An 18852-nucleotide genomic window follows, 5' to 3' on the forward strand; every position below is an offset into this window, starting at 1 on the left:
TAGAGTATGTATGGGTTGAGGGCGTGGCAGCTAACAGCATGACGTTGAGTTATTATTAATAAGGCCGACGTTGCAGTGAAGATGAGCTCAAGACACGACACCAACAGGTCGTTGAATCCTTAATCATCATGGTTTCACAGTTTCGTATGTCGCTCACCGGCTAACTATAATCCGGATACGTTCTACTTCGCTGCATGTCTGACGGGATGTAGAAAAGATTCCTGAATCTGCCCTTGCATAATAAGCACCTCCCATTGAAAGAAAGCAGCATTCTCATCATCTCTCAGCCTGCATCCTCGGGCGATCTCGCGACGTGCCTCCACTTGCCACAGGCAAACGCCGAAAATACCGTAAGAGCAGGCGGCGATGGCCGTACGCAGGGCACCGGTCGACCGCGTCCACGCACCTCGTCATCTTCCTTCCCATTCCTTCTCCTTCTCTTTCCTTCCTTCTTCCTTCTTCACCCACAGCTTCAAAGCCAGAGACAGTACAAACGTCTGCTCACCCAACGCCAACCCACGCCACAAGCAAACCCCGTGTTCTGCCATACCCAACAGCGACCTGGATCGAGAGTTAACAACTTGCATATTCTCAACACATCGCCGATCATGTCTGCTCCTACTGAGAACGTGTCGACCAACGGGGTTGCTCCCGAGACCCAGCAGCCTGCTGCTGACTCCCAGACTCCTTCTGCTCCTGCTGAACCCAACGCCAAGGTAGGCTATCTAGTAGAAGCAGGAGAAATAAGCAAGGGCCGATGCTCCGTGCGCAGAAGGATTTCGAGCAAATGGCTGACTATACTTTTAGGTTTATTTTGGCAAGATCGCTCGAGGCGTATGTTTTTCCCTTCATTGTTCTTCAATTCCATAATGTCCATATCGTGTTGACTTTCGTATAGACGAGCGAAGACCAGCTCCGAGAGTTTGTTGAGTCTGCTGGCGAGGTGTAAGCTACCTTTATGAACGCGCTTCCTTTGACTGACTTGATCCCTTTAGTTCCATCCTTTCAATCCACGAAAAGACTACCTACCGTGGCTATGCTTTCTTTGCCTTCGCCACCTACAAGGACATCGAGAGCGCGAAGAAGGCTGTCGAGCTTAACGGCAAGGGTGAGCTCTTCTCATCAGACGCTATCGTGTTTAGCTTCTGATTTATGTACATTAGAACTCAATGGCCGGCCTGTGATTGTCGAATACGGCAAGTCTGAAGAGGAGGCTGCTGCCGACCGTGAAGCTAGGATTGAGAAGCGCAAGGAGGCCAGAAAGGCGAGGGATGCCAAGAAGAAGGCTGAAACTGCTGTTGCTAGTGCCACCGAGGGTGAGGCCCAGGCTGCTGAGGGTCAACAGGAGGGTGAGGCCAAGGAGGTGGCTCCTAAAGCCAAGAAGTCTAGGGCCAGGGTATGTTTAAATCTTCTAGTGGCATTTTCGATATGCTTGTTGACGATGCCATGTAGAAGCCCAAGCGACGTCAGCCCGGAGAGGGTGATGACGAAGCTCACGAGGACGAGGAAGATGCCTCCAAGGCTAGGATTGATGCGGAGGGTAGTGACGAGGCTGGTGAGGCTTCTCAGGAGAACAAGGCTGCCAAGCCCAGGCAACCCAGGAAGCCCCGAGTGAAGAAGCTGCAGATATCCGAAGAGGACTCCGAGGTACGTGCTCTTCATCGCAAGAAGCCGCGGGACAGAAGACTAACATGAGACATAGGCCACCATCTTTGTTGCCAATCTCCCCTTCTCTGTCGATGACGCCGCTCTTACCTCCATTTTCAACAACCTTTCCATTCAGGTCAAGAAGGCCAAGGTCGCCGTCAGGACCTTCAGGCGAGGCAATGACAGGAGAGTCTCTTCCAAGGGCTTCGGTTTCGTTGACCTTGAGGACCCTAGCCAGCGAGAGGAGGCTGTCCAGAAGGTTGATGGTACTTTGGTCGAGGGTAGAAACATTACTGCCAAGGTCGCCAAGGTAATGAAGCCCATTGAGCAAGAAGCTGCTGCTGCCACTGAGGAGAGCCAGCCTGACGCTCTCACTGCTGAGAACATTGAAAAGGTAGATGCCTCCGGGTGAGCGGGAAAGTAGGCTCCCATCAATCTGTGTCGAAACTGACGTTCCTATCTTTCACAGGCCTAGTGGCGGTTGGTAAACGATATCGTTGTCGCTTCCTTTCTCCACGATTGCACCTAAACATTATTCTTTGTATCATCACCTCAAATAACGTTCCAATATGCCCGTAATATGGCTTCCTCAGATCTCAAAAAAGAGAAGAAAGTAAGAAGATACGTTGCCAAGGATGAAGGGTATAAATGCATATACTTCCCCCTTGTACTTCGCAACATTTGCTGCACTTTCTCACATACATCTAGGCTAATCTAATTCACATTGAGATAACTTCTTTTACGAACCTCCAGTCTTTTCGTGTTGTTGCTCCCCTTTGTACAACTTGAAGTGTAAAGGCAATCGCGAGCCCTTGCTCCGCAAAGTATTGGCCACAAATGGTCGGTTACTCATCCTAAAAAGAAAATCAGTCATCTTCTCCTTATATCTCGATCTGGGAAGAAAAATTACTGACATGTTCCATCTGAAAATATGCTGCCCTTCCATCAACTCAATTTCAAACTCCCGCAGTAAAGTAAAGATGACCGTCTTGATCTCCATCACCGCCAGCTTGTATCCTATGCATCTCCTCGGGCCATCGATGAAAGTCATAAAATTTGGCCAGATGCCTGGACCTTCTGGGACGTAGTTTGGTACGGCATCTCGTCTGGCCGAGGATGTCGCAGCAGGATTGGAAGCCAAGGTCGGTCGGCCGCTAAAGGCAGAAGGTTGTGTGGTTGAAAGGAAACGGGAGGGATTAAATTCTTTGGCGGTCGGACCCCAGATGTGTTCGGAAGTATGCAGATGTTCAATCGGAACATGGACCTATTAGTAATTTGGAGATTTAGTAACTGAACCTTTCAAGAATGAAACAAGGATTGAATGAAGAACAGGAAGGAACCAACAAGCTGTCCTTTTCTGATATGTATATCCGTCACAACCTTTCCATTTGTCAAAATGACCGGCTCCGCCAGAGGAATAATATCATCCTTCTGAGCCTGCCTGACAGTTCCTGGAAGAGAAGGATTGATCCTCATAATTTCCTTTACGACAGCATCGAGATAGGGAAGCTCGTCAATCTGATTGAATGGGAGGTTATCACCGCACTCGAGGATCTCTGCGCGAAGGCGAGATTGGATATCTGGATGACGGGCGAGGTCGTATAGGCCGAAAGAGATAGTGCCACTGATTATCAATCTCCGAGTGTTAGTCGTATTTCGTAACGCAGGTTATATGGCCTACTCACGCAGTAGTCTCATACCCAGCGAACATAAATGTAGACAGCTGACCGGAAATTTCATGGTCTCGAAGCTTGTCTGCGGGGCTAATCTTTCGAGTCATATTGTGACGGACTACGAAGTGTTTCAGTCAGTCCAGCTAATGAAATTCAATAAGAGGATACTTACGCATAAGGGTCAATAAGTCTCTCCTATCGGGAACATCGCCTTTCTTGCTGTCTATGGTCAAAAGTTCTTGCTGGCGTTCAATCATTTTTTCCTTTGCAAACTTCTCTAGAGAACCCATGGCGTCGTTCACTCTTTTAGTGTTCTCACTTGGCTACCATACCCATTAGCATTTACACTTGAAACGTACCAATGGAAAGATATTATTCACCCAAATCTTATCGATCAAGGGCCATGCCAAACTCAGCAGCATCCGGAAGCCCGTCGTGCCTGGACAGAGAAGCTGCATTCGCTCATATTTGTGGAACAGCTTTCCCCCGGAGCCTTCCCAATCGCCGATAGAATCAAACTGATGGTCAACGCCAATGGACCCAATGAGATCGAAAGTACATCGCGAAGCAGTAGAGTAGACGTCGACTTCGCGGCTGCCGGGAGGGAGAGTACGGTTAACTGGAGAATAAGGGTTGCTGGCGGTCGGGTTGGTGCAAAGGTTAAGAAGGATATCTCGTAGCTACGATGTCTGATCAGTACCTTTGAAATAACCAGCATAGCCAATAGCTTACTTGATTAGATTTATCTTGTACAACCTGGCCCATTGACTTCAGTCCCCCCATGGAAAACAGCTTCTGCGACACCTTCCTCTGCGCTTTATGTCTCTCACCTTCGGCAACGATGAGGCCTTCCTTCATGTATCGTCGGACAAGGCCTCGAAGCAGATCAGACTTGGTATAGATGTTGGTATGCTGGAGTATATGGCTGAGAGCACGAGGGTCGACAGTGAAGATACGATGGTGCACGCCAAATGGACCACGGACCATGAATGTTGAACCGTAGGTTTTGATCCACTGATTAACTTCAGTACCTTGTAGGCTGATATGGTATCGCGTAAGCTGGGAGCGTTATGAATGACCAAGATCGTCGTACTCACTTCATGATCTCCGCTATATGGCCTTGGGAACTGGTCCCCCCTGGTGGGCATGGCACATTCTTTAGTGGCGATGTGAAGGGCTTGTACACAAACACACGGAACAACCAAACAACCAATACGACTAACGCTAATGGAATAATCTCTATTGTTCTAGGAGACTGAAATGATAGTTGCTTCAGCATCGTCGAGAGCGTTAATGGTGTACCGAGTGGACCGATGATTGAAACGTAATGGGACCGCTGAATGTCCTATGACCTAATGACGATCGTTCTACTATGTGTCTTCAGCTATTCAGTGCTTGGAGTTGGTTCGCCAACCAAAAGATCCGGCTTCCAACGAAGTTAAGTATCCAAAGAAGGTAAGTATCCAACAAAGGACTCATGCTTATCCTCTTCTTTTTGGGAGAGTAGGCATGGCCAAGCATTCTGTCTTACTGTACTGCCATAGCCCGTAATAGACATATGCGCGGTACCTTGTATGATTACCCCGTATTTTAGGGTGTTGATCCGAGGACAAAAAGAACATTTGCTGGTCATACTGATTTAGTGCTTTTTTCCCGGTACATTCAGAGTTGTTGTAATTTCAGATTACTTCCGATGGAAGACAACGACGTAATGTCCAAAGCTGGCCGTCGTCTGACATAGGGCAATGGGATTATGCGGTATGCGCTGGCTGATGGCCTTATACACTGGAACCGCTCGAAGGCGGCGGATTTCGAGAAGATGAAAGGGGAGTGGGGAAGGGAAGGATTCGTGGGATGGGTTAACGCAAAATTACAAAATGACCAAGAGTGGCGTCGACGCGTTTAATCAAGGGCCATTTCGCGTTCAAGTCGTCTATTGTCTTTTCAGGGCGATAAGGACATCCCGCAGTCCTGGTTCACCACATTCCTGAAATTCCACACACCGATGCATGGACCACAGCTTACATATCTTTGACCAAATAAAGATGCAGACAGATGCAAGGGTGTATAATTGCCAAGATAAAATACAACATGCCGAAGGCCGAAAATAGACATTCGAAAAGCCATGGTCCACAGATTGATCGGAGAAGACGCCTCCAACCTCTCTGTCCTCTGTCCGCACAATCTCTCTTTCCAATTCAGAATTCTTAACGCAATAGGCCTTCTATCAATTAATATTTCCAGCCTGATTAAACCCAAATGACATCCATTTATCGCTGTTGGTCCACAGATCACCACCACTTGGCTTTCCTGCCTCTTGCTCACTGATTATACTAGTTCAATGCCTGTAGTTATTTGGTTTCCGATGCTCCGCCGGAAAGGGTACCGAACGAATCAGTCGATACCGCTTTGTCTTCTGCGTATACAAAGAACAAGTTTAGTCAGTCGACAGTGCAGACGATATTGAACATTTGACTCTTTCACGTACCAAAAAGGTCCTTTTGTCCGACATTCGCAGTCATCGGTGGGCTAACTTTGTCAAAAACTGAACTGGAAGATATAGGTGGTCTACAAATTTCCACCCATCAAAGATGCGGCCAGATAAAATCGTCAGCATTCGTTATTTGCGACGATATCGACCTCCCCTCCTTCTAGGAACGCTGTTTCAAATCCATGTTGAGACGACAGGACGTGATGCTAGCACATCTATTTAACGCCGCTCGACGCATTGACTGTCATTTGTGACAGACTGAGGGATATACGGAGTGTCGGGACCTTACTATGCGCAACACGTTCATCGACAGCGCAAACCGGCTTTCGACAACAATCCCCGACACCAAGAAAAAAATGTAGACAATAACGACTTACACCGGAGTGTCCTTGCGCTGCTCAGGTGGTATGACCTCTGCACCGGCACCTCCTGGGGCATATTCGGGAGCAACGACGTAGTAGCCGGTAGCGATGCCTGCAAACAATGAAAGGTCAGTTATGAGATAGGGTGGCCAAAGGATGGTATAAAAACTCAAGGCGGGCGCGGGATTCGATGATCCTGGCTGAAATACTCACCAGCGGTCACTGCGAGAAAAGCAGGTACTAATCTTTGTAAATTACTCATCCTGAATTTGTGGACGCTTTGTTCTCTAGACTGTGCTGAAGCACTACAATATTATTTCGTACTGAGAGCGGCTGCTGCACAAGTTCGCGACCAAGGACCCGTCGTTCGGCACCAACGGACAGGAGTCGGAAAGTCCTCAATAACATGCATGGTGGTGACGGGGAAGATTGTGAGGCGGCGGGGTCCGTGACTTTCGGTTGATCCTTATTTACCTCCTCCTCTTCTATTTTTCCAACAAAAGCCACGACCACGCTCCGTGACGGGCGGGTCTAGTAAATGTCGGAGATTCTTTCTTTCTGCAATATTGTGAGATTACATATTCGCATCAGCCGGCATCATTAAAGAGACAGTCACTTGGGGCGAAATGCGCCTCTCGGCAATCCTATCCAAGTCCTCTTCCTCCTCCAACCGTTGGCTTACTCGTCAGTCGCGCGATCCTTACGTTCGTCAACGTACCGGAACTTCATCTTCTCCTTCCCAACCGTCATACCGCTCTCGCTCTTCCTTCAAGCTCGTTTCGCTTGCCAAGTCTCATCCTATTCTTTCAAGAGAAACTAAATCAGTCGTCGATCTGGGTGCCGCACCGGGCGGGTGGTCGCAGGTAGCCGCCCATCTGTTAGGCGTTGATAAAAAACCGACGTCCAAACCTCGAGTATGGGCGATTGATATCTTGCCTATGGACCCTATCCCGGCTGTGCAAACTCTTCAAGGTGATTTCCTTTCCTCTTCGGTTAGAGAAACTTTGCAATCTCTAGTAGGCACTCCAGAGTCAGGAGGAGGGGTCGATACCGTCTTGAGCGACATGATGGCGCCCATGACAGGCGTGAGAACGAGAGATGTGGGGTTAAGCTTGGAGCTGTGTGCTGCTGCTACAGTGTTTGCCAGAGGTGTTTTGAAGCAGGCAAGTAAGGAAGATGAAGTCAAGGTTGTCAAGGGGAAAAAAGTCTGGCCCGGCGGGAATCTCGTGTGAGTTTCGGAAGTTCGTATCTGGGTTCAATGATTCGCTCATGCCACATACAGGATGAAGTTCTTCGCCCATCCTGATCTTGACGAGTTCAGAAAGCTTGAACTAGACCGATGGTTTGGCAAAGTGGTAGTTGAAAAGCCAAAGGAATCCCGAAGTGGTAAGTAGTTATACCCTCAATTATCGGTTTGCGAAAGGTGAGTTAACCACTATCGCGCTAGAATCAAGTGAAGCCTACTGGGTCTGTCTAGGATTCAAGGGCGATCCTGCTCTGAGGTAACTGAAGACCATCGGAACAGTCTATGCGACTGAGGCCTGTATGCCTGTGGCAGTTGATCTCCGGATTCTTGGAGGAAACATCCGTCCTGTTGGCTCCCTAGCTGTGACTTTCGCGCATGCTTTTTGTCCAAAATCGTGGAGAGCTTGAATCCCGATCGGAAGGAAAGGTTTGCAATGTGCGCCGACGATATCTTGATGATCCTCAGGCGGCACTTCAGGCTTGCTATGGAGGCATGGGCGGACTTATTCCATCGTTGCCTTAGCATGCTTCATAGCAACCACGAGAACGGAAATATAATCATGCATTTCAATGAGGTGCACCCTCCTGTCACCGACGTGTCACGGGCGTCACGTTAGTCAGCGTAGCTGCCCGGCGCTCAACTCGGATGGTGTAGAACTCGGCGAATGAAGGTGAAGGATTCACGCCTAGCAGAGTCGGACGGAGGAATTGCTAGGCTTACGGAACAGAGGCTGGACTTAGAGGAAGGAATAGCCAGGGCCTGAAGGAGCAGGAGCTGGGCTAAGGGTTGACTGAAGCGATTTTAAAAGGAAGAATGCTCGGAGGCAAGGTAGTGAGAAAAGACAACAATATTGATTTTCTGGGGAATTATGGAACTACGAAAGGCTACTTTCTTATGTACCATTCGTTCCTCCTGCTTACTCATCATCTCTCTCGGAAAGATGTCATGTCGCCAACTCGTGACGGGGCGGGGCTGTCGGACCAGAGGTAAGTGAACACTGACCAAGTGTTGGGGAAGAGGAGGAGGATGCTGACCAGGCGAAAAGAAAGGAAGAGACAAGCCGAAGGGTATATTGTTGGTTTTGCAAGAGTCGAGCGGTAAGTTGCAGCTGTCTAAGATGAAATTTTGTTTGTTGGTTACGCCGGGGACAACTAAAAGGTGGAATGGAAAACCCGTTGCCCGGTTGTAGGCGCCGGAGAGTGCAACTCTTGCATAATATCGTGACAGATGGACGATTCTCATTCGAGGTGTGCCGAACGAAAATGGCTGTTTCACGTCTTCTAAGACAACCATTTGGAATTTAAGACCAGAAAGAGATATCCTCGTGATCCAGATAGCGGACTAGTACTGTCTTACAATTTCTTGTCGTGTCGAACCTAGTTTCAATTTAAAAATACGCGTCGCAACTTAAGACCAAGGCCAATCTTAGCTAACTAAGTCAGGTCTTAACTTTTATATTTGAAACGGGCTAAATACTGCGCAAACTTTTTACATGTCAAATTGTGAAATTGTCCCGATCCGTGTGTGTTACACTACGATCCGTCAATGAGATGCAAACGCCATTCGTCAGCCATCGACGGACGGAACGAAGGTTATACAACTCTTTTTGTTGCCTGTATTATTTAACGCTGGCTCAAGGGACATCTTTTCGTAGGGGAATATGTAATATGTAATGTGGGCACATCGATCGGTCCGCAATTTTGGCTATTCAGTACACAGTATCCATGCGATTTTTATCATCCGATATTGCTAATGATACGATATGGTGGGGTATGGAATGGAATGAAGATTAAACGAAAGTGACAAACGTAGAATAGGACTGAGGTCAAGATGAGAGGTGGATCTGTCGTTTGCTCCAAGAGAATAAAATGTTAAGAATCCATTCTAATCCACCTTGATGGGTTTGAAAGCTAATTGGGGGACAGGACCATCGGGTTCTTGCCTATGGTAAGTGCTGCAGATTAGCGGATCTTGTCTTATCCATGAGCGTTGGAATGACGTACACTTCCTTTTCCTGCTTCTTTTGATCCAATTCCCGCTCTATCAAATCATCCATCTCGTCCTTGTTCGCGCTAAAATGCCCATCAGCTCACATCTCGGTAAAGATTGAATGTGGACATTTGAACTTACAAAGGCCTAGGACCCAAGGTCAACCTCATATCCTCCCTAGTGATAACCTCCTTCACCAATAGCAACTTTGCAACTTTCTCCACATCCTCCTTATGCTCTGTCAAAAGCCTAGTCGTCCTGTCATGCGCCTGAATCACCATCTTCTTCACAGCCTTGTCCAAAGCCTCAGCGGTAGCCTCTGAGAACGGCTTCTGGAATCCTTCCCCTTGCTGGTCACGGCCTCCATAAGAAATCGGTCCAATCGCAGGGTCCATACCATAATTAGCACAGACTTCGAAAGCCATCTTGGTAATCTTTTGGAGATCGTCCTGTGCACCAGTAGTGATACGACCGAAGAAGATCTCTTCAGCGACACGTCCACCAAGGGTCATGGACATCCTATCAAGAAGTTGTTCTGTAGAGAAAAGAAATCGCTCCTTGGGAAGGTACTGAGCGTAACCCAAGGCACCGACGCCACGGGGGATGATAGAAACCTTGAGCAAAGGATCGGCATGTTCAAGGAACCAACCGCAGACGGCATGACCAGCTTCGTGGTACGCGACAGTCTTCTTCTCATCCTTGCCCAACACACGGGACTTTCGCTCGAGACCAGCAATGACACGCTCGATGGCTCCGTCAAAATCGGCTTCAGTAACGACCTCACCGCCGTGTCGAGCGGCACGTAGAGCAGCTTCATTACAGACATTGGCAATGTCCGCACCAGAGAACCCAGGAGTAAGGAGGGCAAGCTTCTCGGCGATGCGGTCGATGGTAAGCTCGGGAGCGAGAGTAATGGGTTTGAGGTGGACAGCAAAGATCTGTCGACGGCCTCCAATGTCAGGTCGGTCAATGGCAATATGTCGGTCGAATCGGCCAGGACGCATTAAGGCAGAATCAAGAACATCAGGTCTGTTAGTACCGGCCAAAACGACGACATGCTCGTTGGTACCGAAACCGTCCATTTCGACCAAAAGCTGGTTCAAAGTGGATTCACGCTCATCGTTACCACCGAAGTTGCCACCCTTGCCACGGGACTTGCCGATGGCGTCGATTTCATCAACGAAGATGATACATGGGGCATTCTTCTTGGCGTTTGCGAACAAGTCACGGACTCGGGAGGGACCGACACCGACAAACATTTCGACGAACTCGGAACCAGAGACGGAAAGGAAAGGCACACCAGCTTCACCAGCGGTAGCCTTGGCGAGAAGGGTCTTACCGGTACCGGGGGGACCAGAGAGGATGGCACCTCGAGGAATTTTAGCACCAAGCTTCTCGTATTTTAGAGGCTCCTTGAGGAATTTGACGAATTCCATGATTTCCTGCGGAAAGTCAGGTACAGTCCGCTTGAAATTGATTGATTAACTCACCTCCTTGGCCTCATCCATACCCGCCACATCCTTGAATCTCACAGCAACCTGCTCGTCTTTGTTGAACATCTTTGCTCGACTTTTCCCAACACCAAAAATACCGCCACCGGGTCCACCACCACCCATGGCTGACCCTCCTCTTCTAGCCATCCAAAGCAACAAACCGGCAATCAACAAAGTTGGTGCAAAGTGCATGATGGTCTGGAATGTGGAGATTTCTTCTCGATAAGAGACAGGGACACGCTCGGCAGGAGGGATACCGAGTTCGTCTTGAGAAGCGATAAGAAGGTTTTCAAAGGCTTCAAGTGAACCGATGGTGAATTGGTAAGGGGCCGGGCCATGAGACGGTGAGGGAAGACTTCCGGACCCAGTGGGGTTGGTCTGTTGAGGCTGACCGGAAAGAGGGTTGTGCAGATGAACCCGAACTTTGTTTCGGTTAACGACTTCGAGCGAAGAAACGAGACCACGGGCGAGCAAAGAGTTGCGGCTAACGAAACTGAGCTCGCGTATCTTATGAAAACTGGAAATACTCACAATTCCTGCCATGTAATCTCCTTGGTCCTTACATCATCCGGAGCAGTCATACTCCACAACGCATATGTGCTGACAGCCAAGAGCAACAACTGGTTAGGTGTCATACCACCAAAACCACCGGGTTGCCCTCCAGGTCCACCAGCGCCGCCACCATTTCCTCCACCTCCGCCGCCTCCACCAGTTGTTACTCTTTTACCAGCCTTCCCGCCCAACTGTTCGCTAAGCTTGGGCCTCCGAGGCTCATCCTGTTCTTTCTGGTCTTCTGGGCGGTTTTCTTCACCTTCCAAACCTGGAAGACCGACGTCAGGTTTCTTGGGTAGTGAGGGTCCAGAGGGTGGACCAACTCCGGGAGGCTTAGGAGCAACTGTAGTGCCTTGCTTTCCTGCTGAACCTCCGAAGACCGACTCGAGTCCTGGTGGTGGTGGCGGATTCCGAGATGGCTTGGGCGAGCCGGGAGTGGCGTATGTTCTCAAAAAGAAAGGGCGCGCGACGGCGCTGTACCGTGGTAAGCGGCGTAAGCTTATTGCTCTTAATGCCATTTGTGCTGACTGGAGTGAGGAAGGAAAAAAGAAGGGAGAAATAGGTATGGAAAGAAAGATGAGATCAGACTCGCAACTTCCGTCGTCGTTCGTCGAAGAATTACGCGGCGTGTTCCGGAATCTGGCTACTCCGTTGTACTACTCGTACTATTAAACAGTTGAGCTAATCTTGCCGGCCGGTCACCGATCTGCCCACAATCTGCCACACGGGGGGTAAATCACCAACCACTGTAGCGGCCATTCGGTAATATAGAACGGTGATGACCGAGACTAGAATCTTCCACGTCACGGCCTCGCGACGTCATACATACACCCGAAAGAATGATGGGCGGGCCTTGGGAGTCTTAAAATCTCCAGAGTTCAAAAGTCAGGAGCAATCACAGCCCAAATAGGACCATCATGATCCGCTCGTCGCTATTGTGGCTGACCGTCATAGCCACTCTGGCGCTTCTACCCCTCACTCTCGCTGTCAAGTCAGAGGACTTTAAGCAATGTTCACAGACCTCGTTCTGTCGACGTCTCAGATCAATCGCGTCAAAGCAGGAAGCTGCACCGGAGGGTACTTTCAACTCTCCTTATTCTCTGGGAACAGCTGTTCCCATACAAGATGGCGGCTCTTGGAAGTGGCCTATTCAGTCGTCGCTTTATCCCGAAATAAACTTTGAGTTACGCGTTGACGTGCTCAAGGAAGGCAATGGGATTGCCCGCGTCAGGATTGATGAGGTAAGGTCTTCTACTCCTTTTAAAAGGTACGACGAAACCGCCAAATGGGCATTGCTCAATGCCGAACCTGACGTCGACCCTTCTGCCTCGCTCAAAATGGCCAACGGTAAGAGCGTCATCACGTATGGCCCTTCTTCGTCCATCTCCCTCGAAGTCATCCACTCCCCATTGAAGATCACCCAATTGCGTAATGGCAAACCCGAGATCGTGTTCAACGACCGATCCCTCTTCCACATGGAACACTTCCGTGTTAAGGACGTGGAATCTGCTAAAGAAGTCTTGGGAGAGGGAGAGCAGGCTGTCCTTGGAGGCGATGCTCTCGATCGCAGCTGGTTTGAAGAGTCCGATTCCGATGCTTTCCAAGAGAAGTGGAAGAAATGGGTCGACACCAAGCCCAAAGGGCCTGAGGGTTTTGCTCTCGACATTTCCTTCCCAGGTGTCCAACACGTATACGGACTTCCCGAACACGCTTCACCACTTTCACTCCCTGACACTGTCGGTCCTAACGCGTACTACTCTGATCCTTACCGTCTATTTAACGTTGACATCTTCGAGTACCTTGCCGACTCTCCCATGTCTTTGTACGGTGCTATCCCTTTACTCCATGCTCATTCCAAGACCCATTCTGTTGGTGTACTGAACCTTGTCGGCTCTGAAACCTGGGTTGACGTCCTCCACACCTCAACAGATGTCAAGACCCATTGGATTTCCGAGTCGGGTATTCTCGACCTCCTCCTTCTTCCCGGTCCGTCCCCCACCGATCTCTTCAAGCAATACGCCATTCTCACGGGACCCACTCCGCTTCCTCCCCAGTGGTCAACGGCGTATCACCAGTGCAGATGGAACTATAATGATCAAGACGACGTACTTGAAGTGGACGCAAAGTTCGATGAGGCGGATATGCCCCTTGATGTCACTTGGCTTGATATTGAATATGCTGAGGAGCATAGATATTTTGACTGGGACAAGAAGCATTTCCCTAATCCTAATGCTATGCTCGATGCCGTGGCTTCCAAAGGCCGAAAGGTATGTTTTCGCTTCACTTCATACTGGACAAAGCTGACTCGGAAAATCAAGATGGTTGCTATTATTGACCCTCATATCAAGAGGACCGACTCTTTCAGGATCTACTCCGACTCCAAAGACCTTGACATACTCGTCAAGAAATCGGATGGCAACAACTTTGAAGGATGGTGCTGGACCGGTAGCAGCGCATGGGTGGACTTTTTCAACCCCAAGAGTTGGGATTGGTGGACCAAGATGTTTGACTTCAAGGTCTGGAAGGTGTGTTCTTGACGTCTCCGTATTGTAACTAAGGGAATGGTGACTGAACCTTGAAGCAGGACTCTACCAATGCGCTTTTCATCTGGAATGACATGAACGAACCTTCCGTTTTTGACGGCCCTGAAATAAGTATGCCCAGGGACAACATTCATGCTGGGGGATGGGAGCACCGAGATGTGCACAACATCAACGGTATGCTCTTTGTATGTATGGAATACCTTGTCTTCTGTGTTTGTACTCATTCTGGTGTCGTTCACTAGCATAAGCAAACTTCCCAAGCTCTGATCAAACGGGAAAAACCCGCTCAGAGACCTTTCGTCCTTTCCCGATCTTTCTTTGCCGGTTCTCAACGTTACGGCGCCATCTGGTGACTATGCATCAGTATGACGACAATTGGACGAACGCTGACATTGATATCAGGACCGGTGATAATCTTGGTGACTGGGAACACCTAGCTGGTGAGACAGCCATGCTCCTCTCCAACAACATTGCTGGCATGTCCTTCTGCGGCGGTACGTGCCTTTATTCCGTAGTACGTATCTACCCATACTAATGCTTCTTCATTTTGGCATAGCCGATGTTGGCGGCTTCTTTGGTAACCCCTCACACGAACTCCTTGTCCGCTGGTATCAAGCGGGCGCTTTCATGCCTTTCTTCCGAGCCCATGCTCACCTCGACACCAAGCGCCGTGAACCCTATCTCTTCGAAGAACCCATCAGGAGCTACCTCAAGGACGCTCTGAGGTTGAGATACGCCCTGTTACCTGTTTGGTACAATGCTTTCAAGGAGGCTAGTGTCTGGGGCTTGCCCATTATGAGGCCGCAATATGCAGTCTTCCCCGGAGATGAGAAAGGTTTCAAGATTGATGATCAGTATTACATTGGTGGGGAGGGGCTTTTGTTCAAGCCTGTTGTTCAGGAAGGTGCTGTGACGACTGACGTTTACATTTCTGATGATCAGGTAGGTTCATACATGACTACTGTTTATAGCTAATATTTTTAATCATTTTTGTAGCCCTATTACGATTACTTTACCCACCGCCTCTACCCTTCCTCCCCCCAAACCACTTTGACACTCCACACACCACTTTCTACTTTCCCTCTCCTCCTTCGCGGTGGTCACATCATCCCCATCCGTCCTCGTCCCCGTCGATCATCCCCTCTCATGTGGCAAGATCCCTTCACTCTCATCATCGCCGTTGGTAAAGATGGCAAAGCGAAGGGCCAAGTGTATCTTGACGATGGGGTTGGTTATGCGTATGAGAGTGGGGAGTTTGTCTGGAGGGTGTTTGAGCTTGATGGCAAAGTGCTTCGCTCAAAGTCACATGAAGAGGGCATAAAGAGTAAGGAGACAGGCGTAGCTGTGTATAAGCAAGAAAATGCCTTTGCCGAGGCTGTCTCGCACGTCAAGATCAACTCAATTGTCTTCCTTGGTCTGTCCGACAAACCAACTAGCATCAAATCGAATGGTATAAAGCTCGAGTATGAATGGGAGGAAGGGGAGGATGCGAAGGGCAAGAAGGAGGGTAGGGCCAGTGAACTTAGGGTGAAGAACCCCGGTGTGGGAGTTGTGGAAGACTGGGAAATTGTTTTTGCGTAGAGCAGTGTTACGAAGATACTCAGTAGATGTAGGATAACGAAGGAGCGGAAGGGAAATTGTGTATAGAAGTCGAAGATATTTACAAATTATTATCAAATCAGCCTTTCACAGAAAGAACAAATGGAAGACTTTACTATCATTGTTCTTGGGGTTAGCTAGCTATGTCATGGCTTCCTGCAGTGTGTTGACGGAGTCCGGACGAGCCTATCTGATGATATATACAAGTCGCTAGTGGAGGGGAAGATCGCAAGCGGAGATCATACACTCTCTTTGTGGGTAACGTATTACCCGTGTCTGCTGGCCATGCCCTTGGTACGGATGATCATGCATTCGGTCGCTTGATTAGACAACCCCGTTACATGATTGCGCTTGCTCGCCCCTCTTTCTCGAGTGGCATGATCAAATGGCGCATATGTAAGATCAGCTAAGATCAGCCGGTTTTTCGATATGGGACTTGATCTTGCATTATCAGGCAAAACAAGACTTGATCGCGCCCCATCGCATTATTAGATCGCAGCTTTACAAGTCTGGTAGTGAATGTTAAGAAAAGAATGAAGGAATGAAGAGAATAGAACCGCGAGATTGCATCATGACACTGCAGAGAACTTGCATGCGTAATAAGAAAAGCTAACCCAGCACTTTAATTAGCTATTACAAAATCCGAACCCGCGTCATCAACCAAAAATTCGAAACATCTTCGTGCTGCAGTGTTTTGCTCTTGTGGGTGCATTCTGGAGTCTCATAAAAAACTCCATCGACAAATAATTGTGATAATAAGCACACTCTATACAAAAAAAAATGCCCCGCTTACCACCGCTTCCTCCAACACCCAAATTCTCAAAGTACTTCCCCGCCCGTCTGCTCTCTCTCTCCCCCAACCCTGTCCTCATTCGCAAAGCCCCCGGCCGAATCCTTCTCGCCAACCCCTCCCTCGGAGATGATTTCGTTCGTGCGCTTGGTATCAGGGAAGGGGAAATTATCGTGGAGGGGTATGCGGGTATGGGTGGATTGACCAGAAGTCTTGTGACAGGCGGTGATGCGGTGAGGGAAGGAAAGGAGTGGGAGGAGGAGAAGCGGTTGGAGAGTATACGGCCAGGTGAGAAGGGGAAGGGGACGGAACTTCCAGCGTGGATGGAGGATCTTCCGGCGATGAGCGGATACAAATCTCGTTCACCAGCGCCTCGTATACCGAAACTCGTCGTGTCCACGGAAGGTTCTGTAGAACTTATCCAAAGGGGGCTGGATTACAACGAAAATCCCCATAAAGCGTCATTGGATGATTACAGAGGTCAACATTCAGATTCGAGGATATCCAACTACATTGCCAAAGAAACTCCCATCATTGCTTCGCCGCATAAAGACAACTTGCTGCTGTCACACTCTACAGTTTATGTCTGGCAGGCGATTCCTTCAATTCTTGAACACCCCACTGTGAATGCGGCTTTACCAGTGTATGACCCTTCTGCTGCGCCTGAATCACAAAAGAAACGACCTTGGAGTGCACCGCCTCCGCCTATAACTCTCGTGGCTCAAGTGCCGAATAGTTCGCTGGGTGAGCAACTTGTGAGTCAGTGGATTGGCAGTGCGGCGGGTGAAGAACACAAGAGAAGTTGGATATGGGAGTATGGGAGGGTTAGGATAGCTTTGCTTTGTGGTAAATCGCTATATGATGTAAGTGAATCTCATCAGGCGATCTGGACGGAACAGGGCTAACGTCTTATATGAAGAGGTTGACGGCGCGACCGGGTGACAAAATTAACTGTAAACTATCCATCTTTGCCAGTGCCTTCTTTCACATTACCCCTCTCCCACCTTATCACCACGTCAACAACATTGATAAACACTCTAAGCAAGTGGCTGAATCAGGCAAAGCACCCAAGCCACCCAAGGTTAAAAAGTCTACTGTGCCGGCCAAAGGCATGCCTGAACCAGAACCGCTACCGGAGGATATCTTGCTGCCTCCTCTCGGAGCCAAGACGAAGACTGTCCACAGCGATTTCTATCCTGGTTCTTACGCTTCAGGCGGATCTCTCGACCGGCCATTATTACTCGGTGTCCTCCTCACTCCTAGACTCCGATCGCCCATCCTTGCTGCGCAGAAGGATACATGGGATTATGCCATTCGTCGTCTCTTCGTCAGAGATACAATGACTTTAGAAGACAGCATCAATAATCTTGCAGTCGGTGCTGAGTCTTTATTACCGGCCATAGAGGCAGAGGAAGGAAGGGGAGTACCTGTGAATAGGAAGAGGGTGATTAGGTACCTTGATGTGGAGGAGTGGGCGAGGGTGGTGGATGTGTTTGATAATTGGGCCTTTAGGCCAGATGTGAGTGGTGTTTCGCTTCCTGGACAAGCAAGGAATATTGATAACTCCGAACAGAACCTCATCTTAGATACAATGATGGGCGAGGACGCTATTCGCTCTATCGGAAACGACTAGACGATGTATTCAAAGCATTAGAGGATAGACAACCACACTCACATTCGGCATCATGATATATTATTACATGGACAATTCCGGCATTATTAGGATTTATGCACCCCTCTGTTGTGACCTGAATTTACCTAAGCATCGTGTCCTTACCGGCTTATGTCGACCGAGGAATGCCGTGGCGATGGTGATTCGTGATGGATGATGGGCTGATGGTACCTTTACGCCCGGCGAGGTACTAACGACAACAAGAAACCACGACAAAACAGAAAACAGGCTATGGATTTCCCGAGCGCACATCAAAGATCACCACGTTCCAATCTGAACTGCCCACCGGCGATCTCCCCGTACTGCACCAGGCAACAGGCGAAGCGCCCCCTTACCATCACGTGCCACTGCTCAAGACCCAAGAAGGGCGAAGCGCCGGGAGAGAGACATGATCCGGCAGTAAGGGCAAGGGACATGGGTTAATGGGTGAGTCTGTGCAGACTCCGATCAGCGCCTCGTGCCCGCGGTCGCTTTTTTCCCAGAAATCCCAAAACAAGGAACAATACTCTATGCTCTAAAGTCGGAACACGTTCCCCAGCCTACAACCCATCCTTAGCTCCTCATGTCATAGGCGAGGTATCGCCAGTTATTATAACGCTTTGTTGTCCCATCGAGAGCGTTTAGCGAATGGCCCATTGTTCGAAACGCGAGGAGGGACGGCGGCCAAGGAGAAAGTGGCGGTGAGAGGCGGCAAAGGGGCGTGCGGACATGCACAATGGCTTGGGTAAGCTGACGCCTGTACGAGCCTGCAACGACTGATGCGTGATGTTTTGGATGATGCCTCAAATAATCCAT

General features: G+C 49.2%; 6 protein-coding genes across 8 annotated transcripts; 4 read left to right on the top strand and 2 right to left on the bottom strand.

Moving 5' to 3' along the window:
• Window positions 1–461: 461 nt before the first annotated feature.
• Window positions 462–2975, top strand: CNB05110 (RNA binding protein, putative). 2 transcript variants are annotated; one of them, XM_569259.2, is made up of 8 exons: window positions 462–716; window positions 808–834; window positions 899–945; window positions 996–1108; window positions 1164–1396; window positions 1453–1647; window positions 1703–2055; window positions 2117–2975. In XM_569259.2, the coding sequence occupies exons 1-8, from the start codon at window positions 609–611 to the stop codon at window positions 2133–2135; spliced, it is 1095 nt and encodes a 364-aa protein (XP_569259.1). In that variant the 5' UTR covers window positions 462–608; the 3' UTR covers window positions 2136–2975. The 2 variants fall into 2 exon arrangements, with proteins under 2 accessions (XP_569259.1, XP_569260.1); XM_569260.2 differs by having other exon boundaries at window positions 1703–2041.
• On the bottom strand, window positions 2301–5170 carry CNB05120 (conserved hypothetical protein). Of its 2 annotated transcripts, XM_024656624.1 has the most exons (8): window positions 4418–5170; window positions 4053–4359; window positions 3701–4000; window positions 3493–3643; window positions 3333–3438; window positions 2992–3271; window positions 2562–2911; window positions 2301–2501 (listed from the first exon to the last, which is right to left on the bottom strand). In XM_024656624.1, the coding sequence occupies exons 1-8, from the start codon at window positions 4597–4599 to the stop codon at window positions 2387–2389; spliced, it is 1791 nt and encodes a 596-aa protein (XP_024512301.1). In that variant the 5' UTR covers window positions 4600–5170; the 3' UTR covers window positions 2301–2386. The 2 variants fall into 2 exon arrangements, with proteins under 2 accessions (XP_024512301.1, XP_024514245.1); XM_024658880.1 differs by lacking the exons at window positions 3701–4000; window positions 4053–4359; window positions 4418–5170 and having other exon boundaries at window positions 3493–3674.
• A 1547-nt stretch (window positions 5171–6717) lies between these two features.
• On the top strand, window positions 6718–9129 carry CNB05130 (cell division protein, putative). The gene is made up of 4 exons (XM_024656625.1): window positions 6718–7401; window positions 7456–7559; window positions 7621–8405; window positions 8465–9129. The coding sequence occupies exons 1-3, from the start codon at window positions 6800–6802 to the stop codon at window positions 7677–7679; spliced, it is 765 nt and encodes a 254-aa protein (XP_024512302.1). The 5' UTR covers window positions 6718–6799; the 3' UTR covers window positions 7680–8405; window positions 8465–9129.
• CNB05140 (ATPase, putative) lies at window positions 9047–12106 on the bottom strand. The gene is made up of 5 exons (XM_569263.2): window positions 11433–12106; window positions 10899–11385; window positions 9550–10850; window positions 9423–9491; window positions 9047–9361 (listed from the first exon to the last, which is right to left on the bottom strand). Exons 1-5 carry the CDS (start codon window positions 11969–11971, stop codon window positions 9304–9306), a joined length of 2454 nt encoding a protein of 817 aa, XP_569263.1. The 5' UTR covers window positions 11972–12106; the 3' UTR covers window positions 9047–9303.
• A 212-nt stretch (window positions 12107–12318) lies between these two features.
• CNB05150 (alpha glucosidase, putative) lies at window positions 12319–16110 on the top strand. The gene is made up of 7 exons (XM_569264.2): window positions 12319–13720; window positions 13772–13978; window positions 14038–14181; window positions 14239–14345; window positions 14399–14490; window positions 14553–14938; window positions 14993–16110. Exons 1-7 carry the CDS (start codon window positions 12371–12373, stop codon window positions 15575–15577), a joined length of 2871 nt encoding a protein of 956 aa, XP_569264.1. The 5' UTR covers window positions 12319–12370; the 3' UTR covers window positions 15578–16110.
• A 175-nt stretch (window positions 16111–16285) lies between these two features.
• Window positions 16286–18838, top strand: CNB05160 (expressed protein). The gene is made up of 3 exons (XM_569265.2): window positions 16286–17248; window positions 17305–17904; window positions 17959–18838. The coding sequence occupies exons 1-3, from the start codon at window positions 16376–16378 to the stop codon at window positions 18016–18018; spliced, it is 1533 nt and encodes a 510-aa protein (XP_569265.1). The 5' UTR covers window positions 16286–16375; the 3' UTR covers window positions 18019–18838.
• Window positions 18839–18852: the final 14 nt, after the last annotated feature.

The sequence above is a fragment of the Cryptococcus neoformans genome, assembly GCF_000091045.1.
Source record: "Cryptococcus neoformans var. neoformans JEC21 chromosome 2 sequence".
NCBI lineage: Eukaryota > Fungi > Basidiomycota > Tremellomycetes > Tremellales > Cryptococcaceae > Cryptococcus > Cryptococcus deneoformans.

Excerpts from the sequence above, each read along its gene's own strand:
- CNB05140 (XM_569263.2), bottom strand. The coding sequence starts at position 11,971 with ATGGCATTAAGAGCAATAAGCTTACGCCGCTTACCACGGTACAGCGCC. Across the intron at positions 11,386-11,432 it reads GAGATTACATGGCAGGAATT|CCGCAACTCTTTGCTCGCCC; the intron begins GTGAGTATTTCC and ends CAGTTTCGTTAG. Across the intron at positions 9,362-9,422 it reads AAGAAGCAGGAAAAGGAAGT|GCAAGAACCCGATGGTCCTG; the intron begins GTACGTCATTCC and ends CACTTACCATAG.
- CNB05160 (XM_569265.2), top strand. The coding sequence starts at position 16,376 with ATGCCCCGCTTACCACCGCTTCCTCCAACACCCAAATTCTCAAAGTAC. Across the intron at positions 17,249-17,304 it reads GTGGTAAATCGCTATATGAT|AGGTTGACGGCGCGACCGGG; the intron begins GTAAGTGAATCT and ends TCTTATATGAAG. Across the intron at positions 17,905-17,958 it reads ATTGGGCCTTTAGGCCAGAT|AACCTCATCTTAGATACAAT; the intron begins GTGAGTGGTGTT and ends AACTCCGAACAG.
- CNB05150 (XM_569264.2), top strand. The coding sequence starts at position 12,371 with ATGATCCGCTCGTCGCTATTGTGGCTGACCGTCATAGCCACTCTGGCG. Across the intron at positions 13,721-13,771 it reads TGGCTTCCAAAGGCCGAAAG|ATGGTTGCTATTATTGACCC; the intron begins GTATGTTTTCGC and ends CGGAAAATCAAG. Across the intron at positions 14,346-14,398 it reads CAACGTTACGGCGCCATCTG|GACCGGTGATAATCTTGGTG; the intron begins GTGACTATGCAT and ends CATTGATATCAG.
- CNB05120 (XM_024656624.1), bottom strand. The coding sequence starts at position 4,599 with ATGCTGAAGCAACTATCATTTCAGTCTCCTAGAACAATAGAGATTATT. Across the intron at positions 4,360-4,417 it reads CATATAGCGGAGATCATGAA|CCTACAAGGTACTGAAGTTA; the intron begins GTGAGTACGACG and ends ATACCATATCAG. Across the intron at positions 3,439-3,492 it reads AGACTTATTGACCCTTATGC|TCCGTCACAATATGACTCGA; the intron begins GTAAGTATCCTC and ends AACACTTCGTAG.
- CNB05110 (XM_569259.2), top strand. The coding sequence starts at position 609 with ATGTCTGCTCCTACTGAGAACGTGTCGACCAACGGGGTTGCTCCCGAG. Across the intron at positions 717-807 it reads CTGCTGAACCCAACGCCAAG|GTTTATTTTGGCAAGATCGC; the intron begins GTAGGCTATCTA and ends CTATACTTTTAG. Across the intron at positions 946-995 it reads GTTGAGTCTGCTGGCGAGGT|TTCCATCCTTTCAATCCACG; the intron begins GTAAGCTACCTT and ends TGATCCCTTTAG.
- CNB05130 (XM_024656625.1), top strand. The coding sequence starts at position 6,800 with ATGCGCCTCTCGGCAATCCTATCCAAGTCCTCTTCCTCCTCCAACCGT. Across the intron at positions 7,402-7,455 it reads TGGCCCGGCGGGAATCTCGT|GATGAAGTTCTTCGCCCATC; the intron begins GTGAGTTTCGGA and ends TGCCACATACAG. Across the intron at positions 7,560-7,620 it reads GCCAAAGGAATCCCGAAGTG|AATCAAGTGAAGCCTACTGG; the intron begins GTAAGTAGTTAT and ends CTATCGCGCTAG.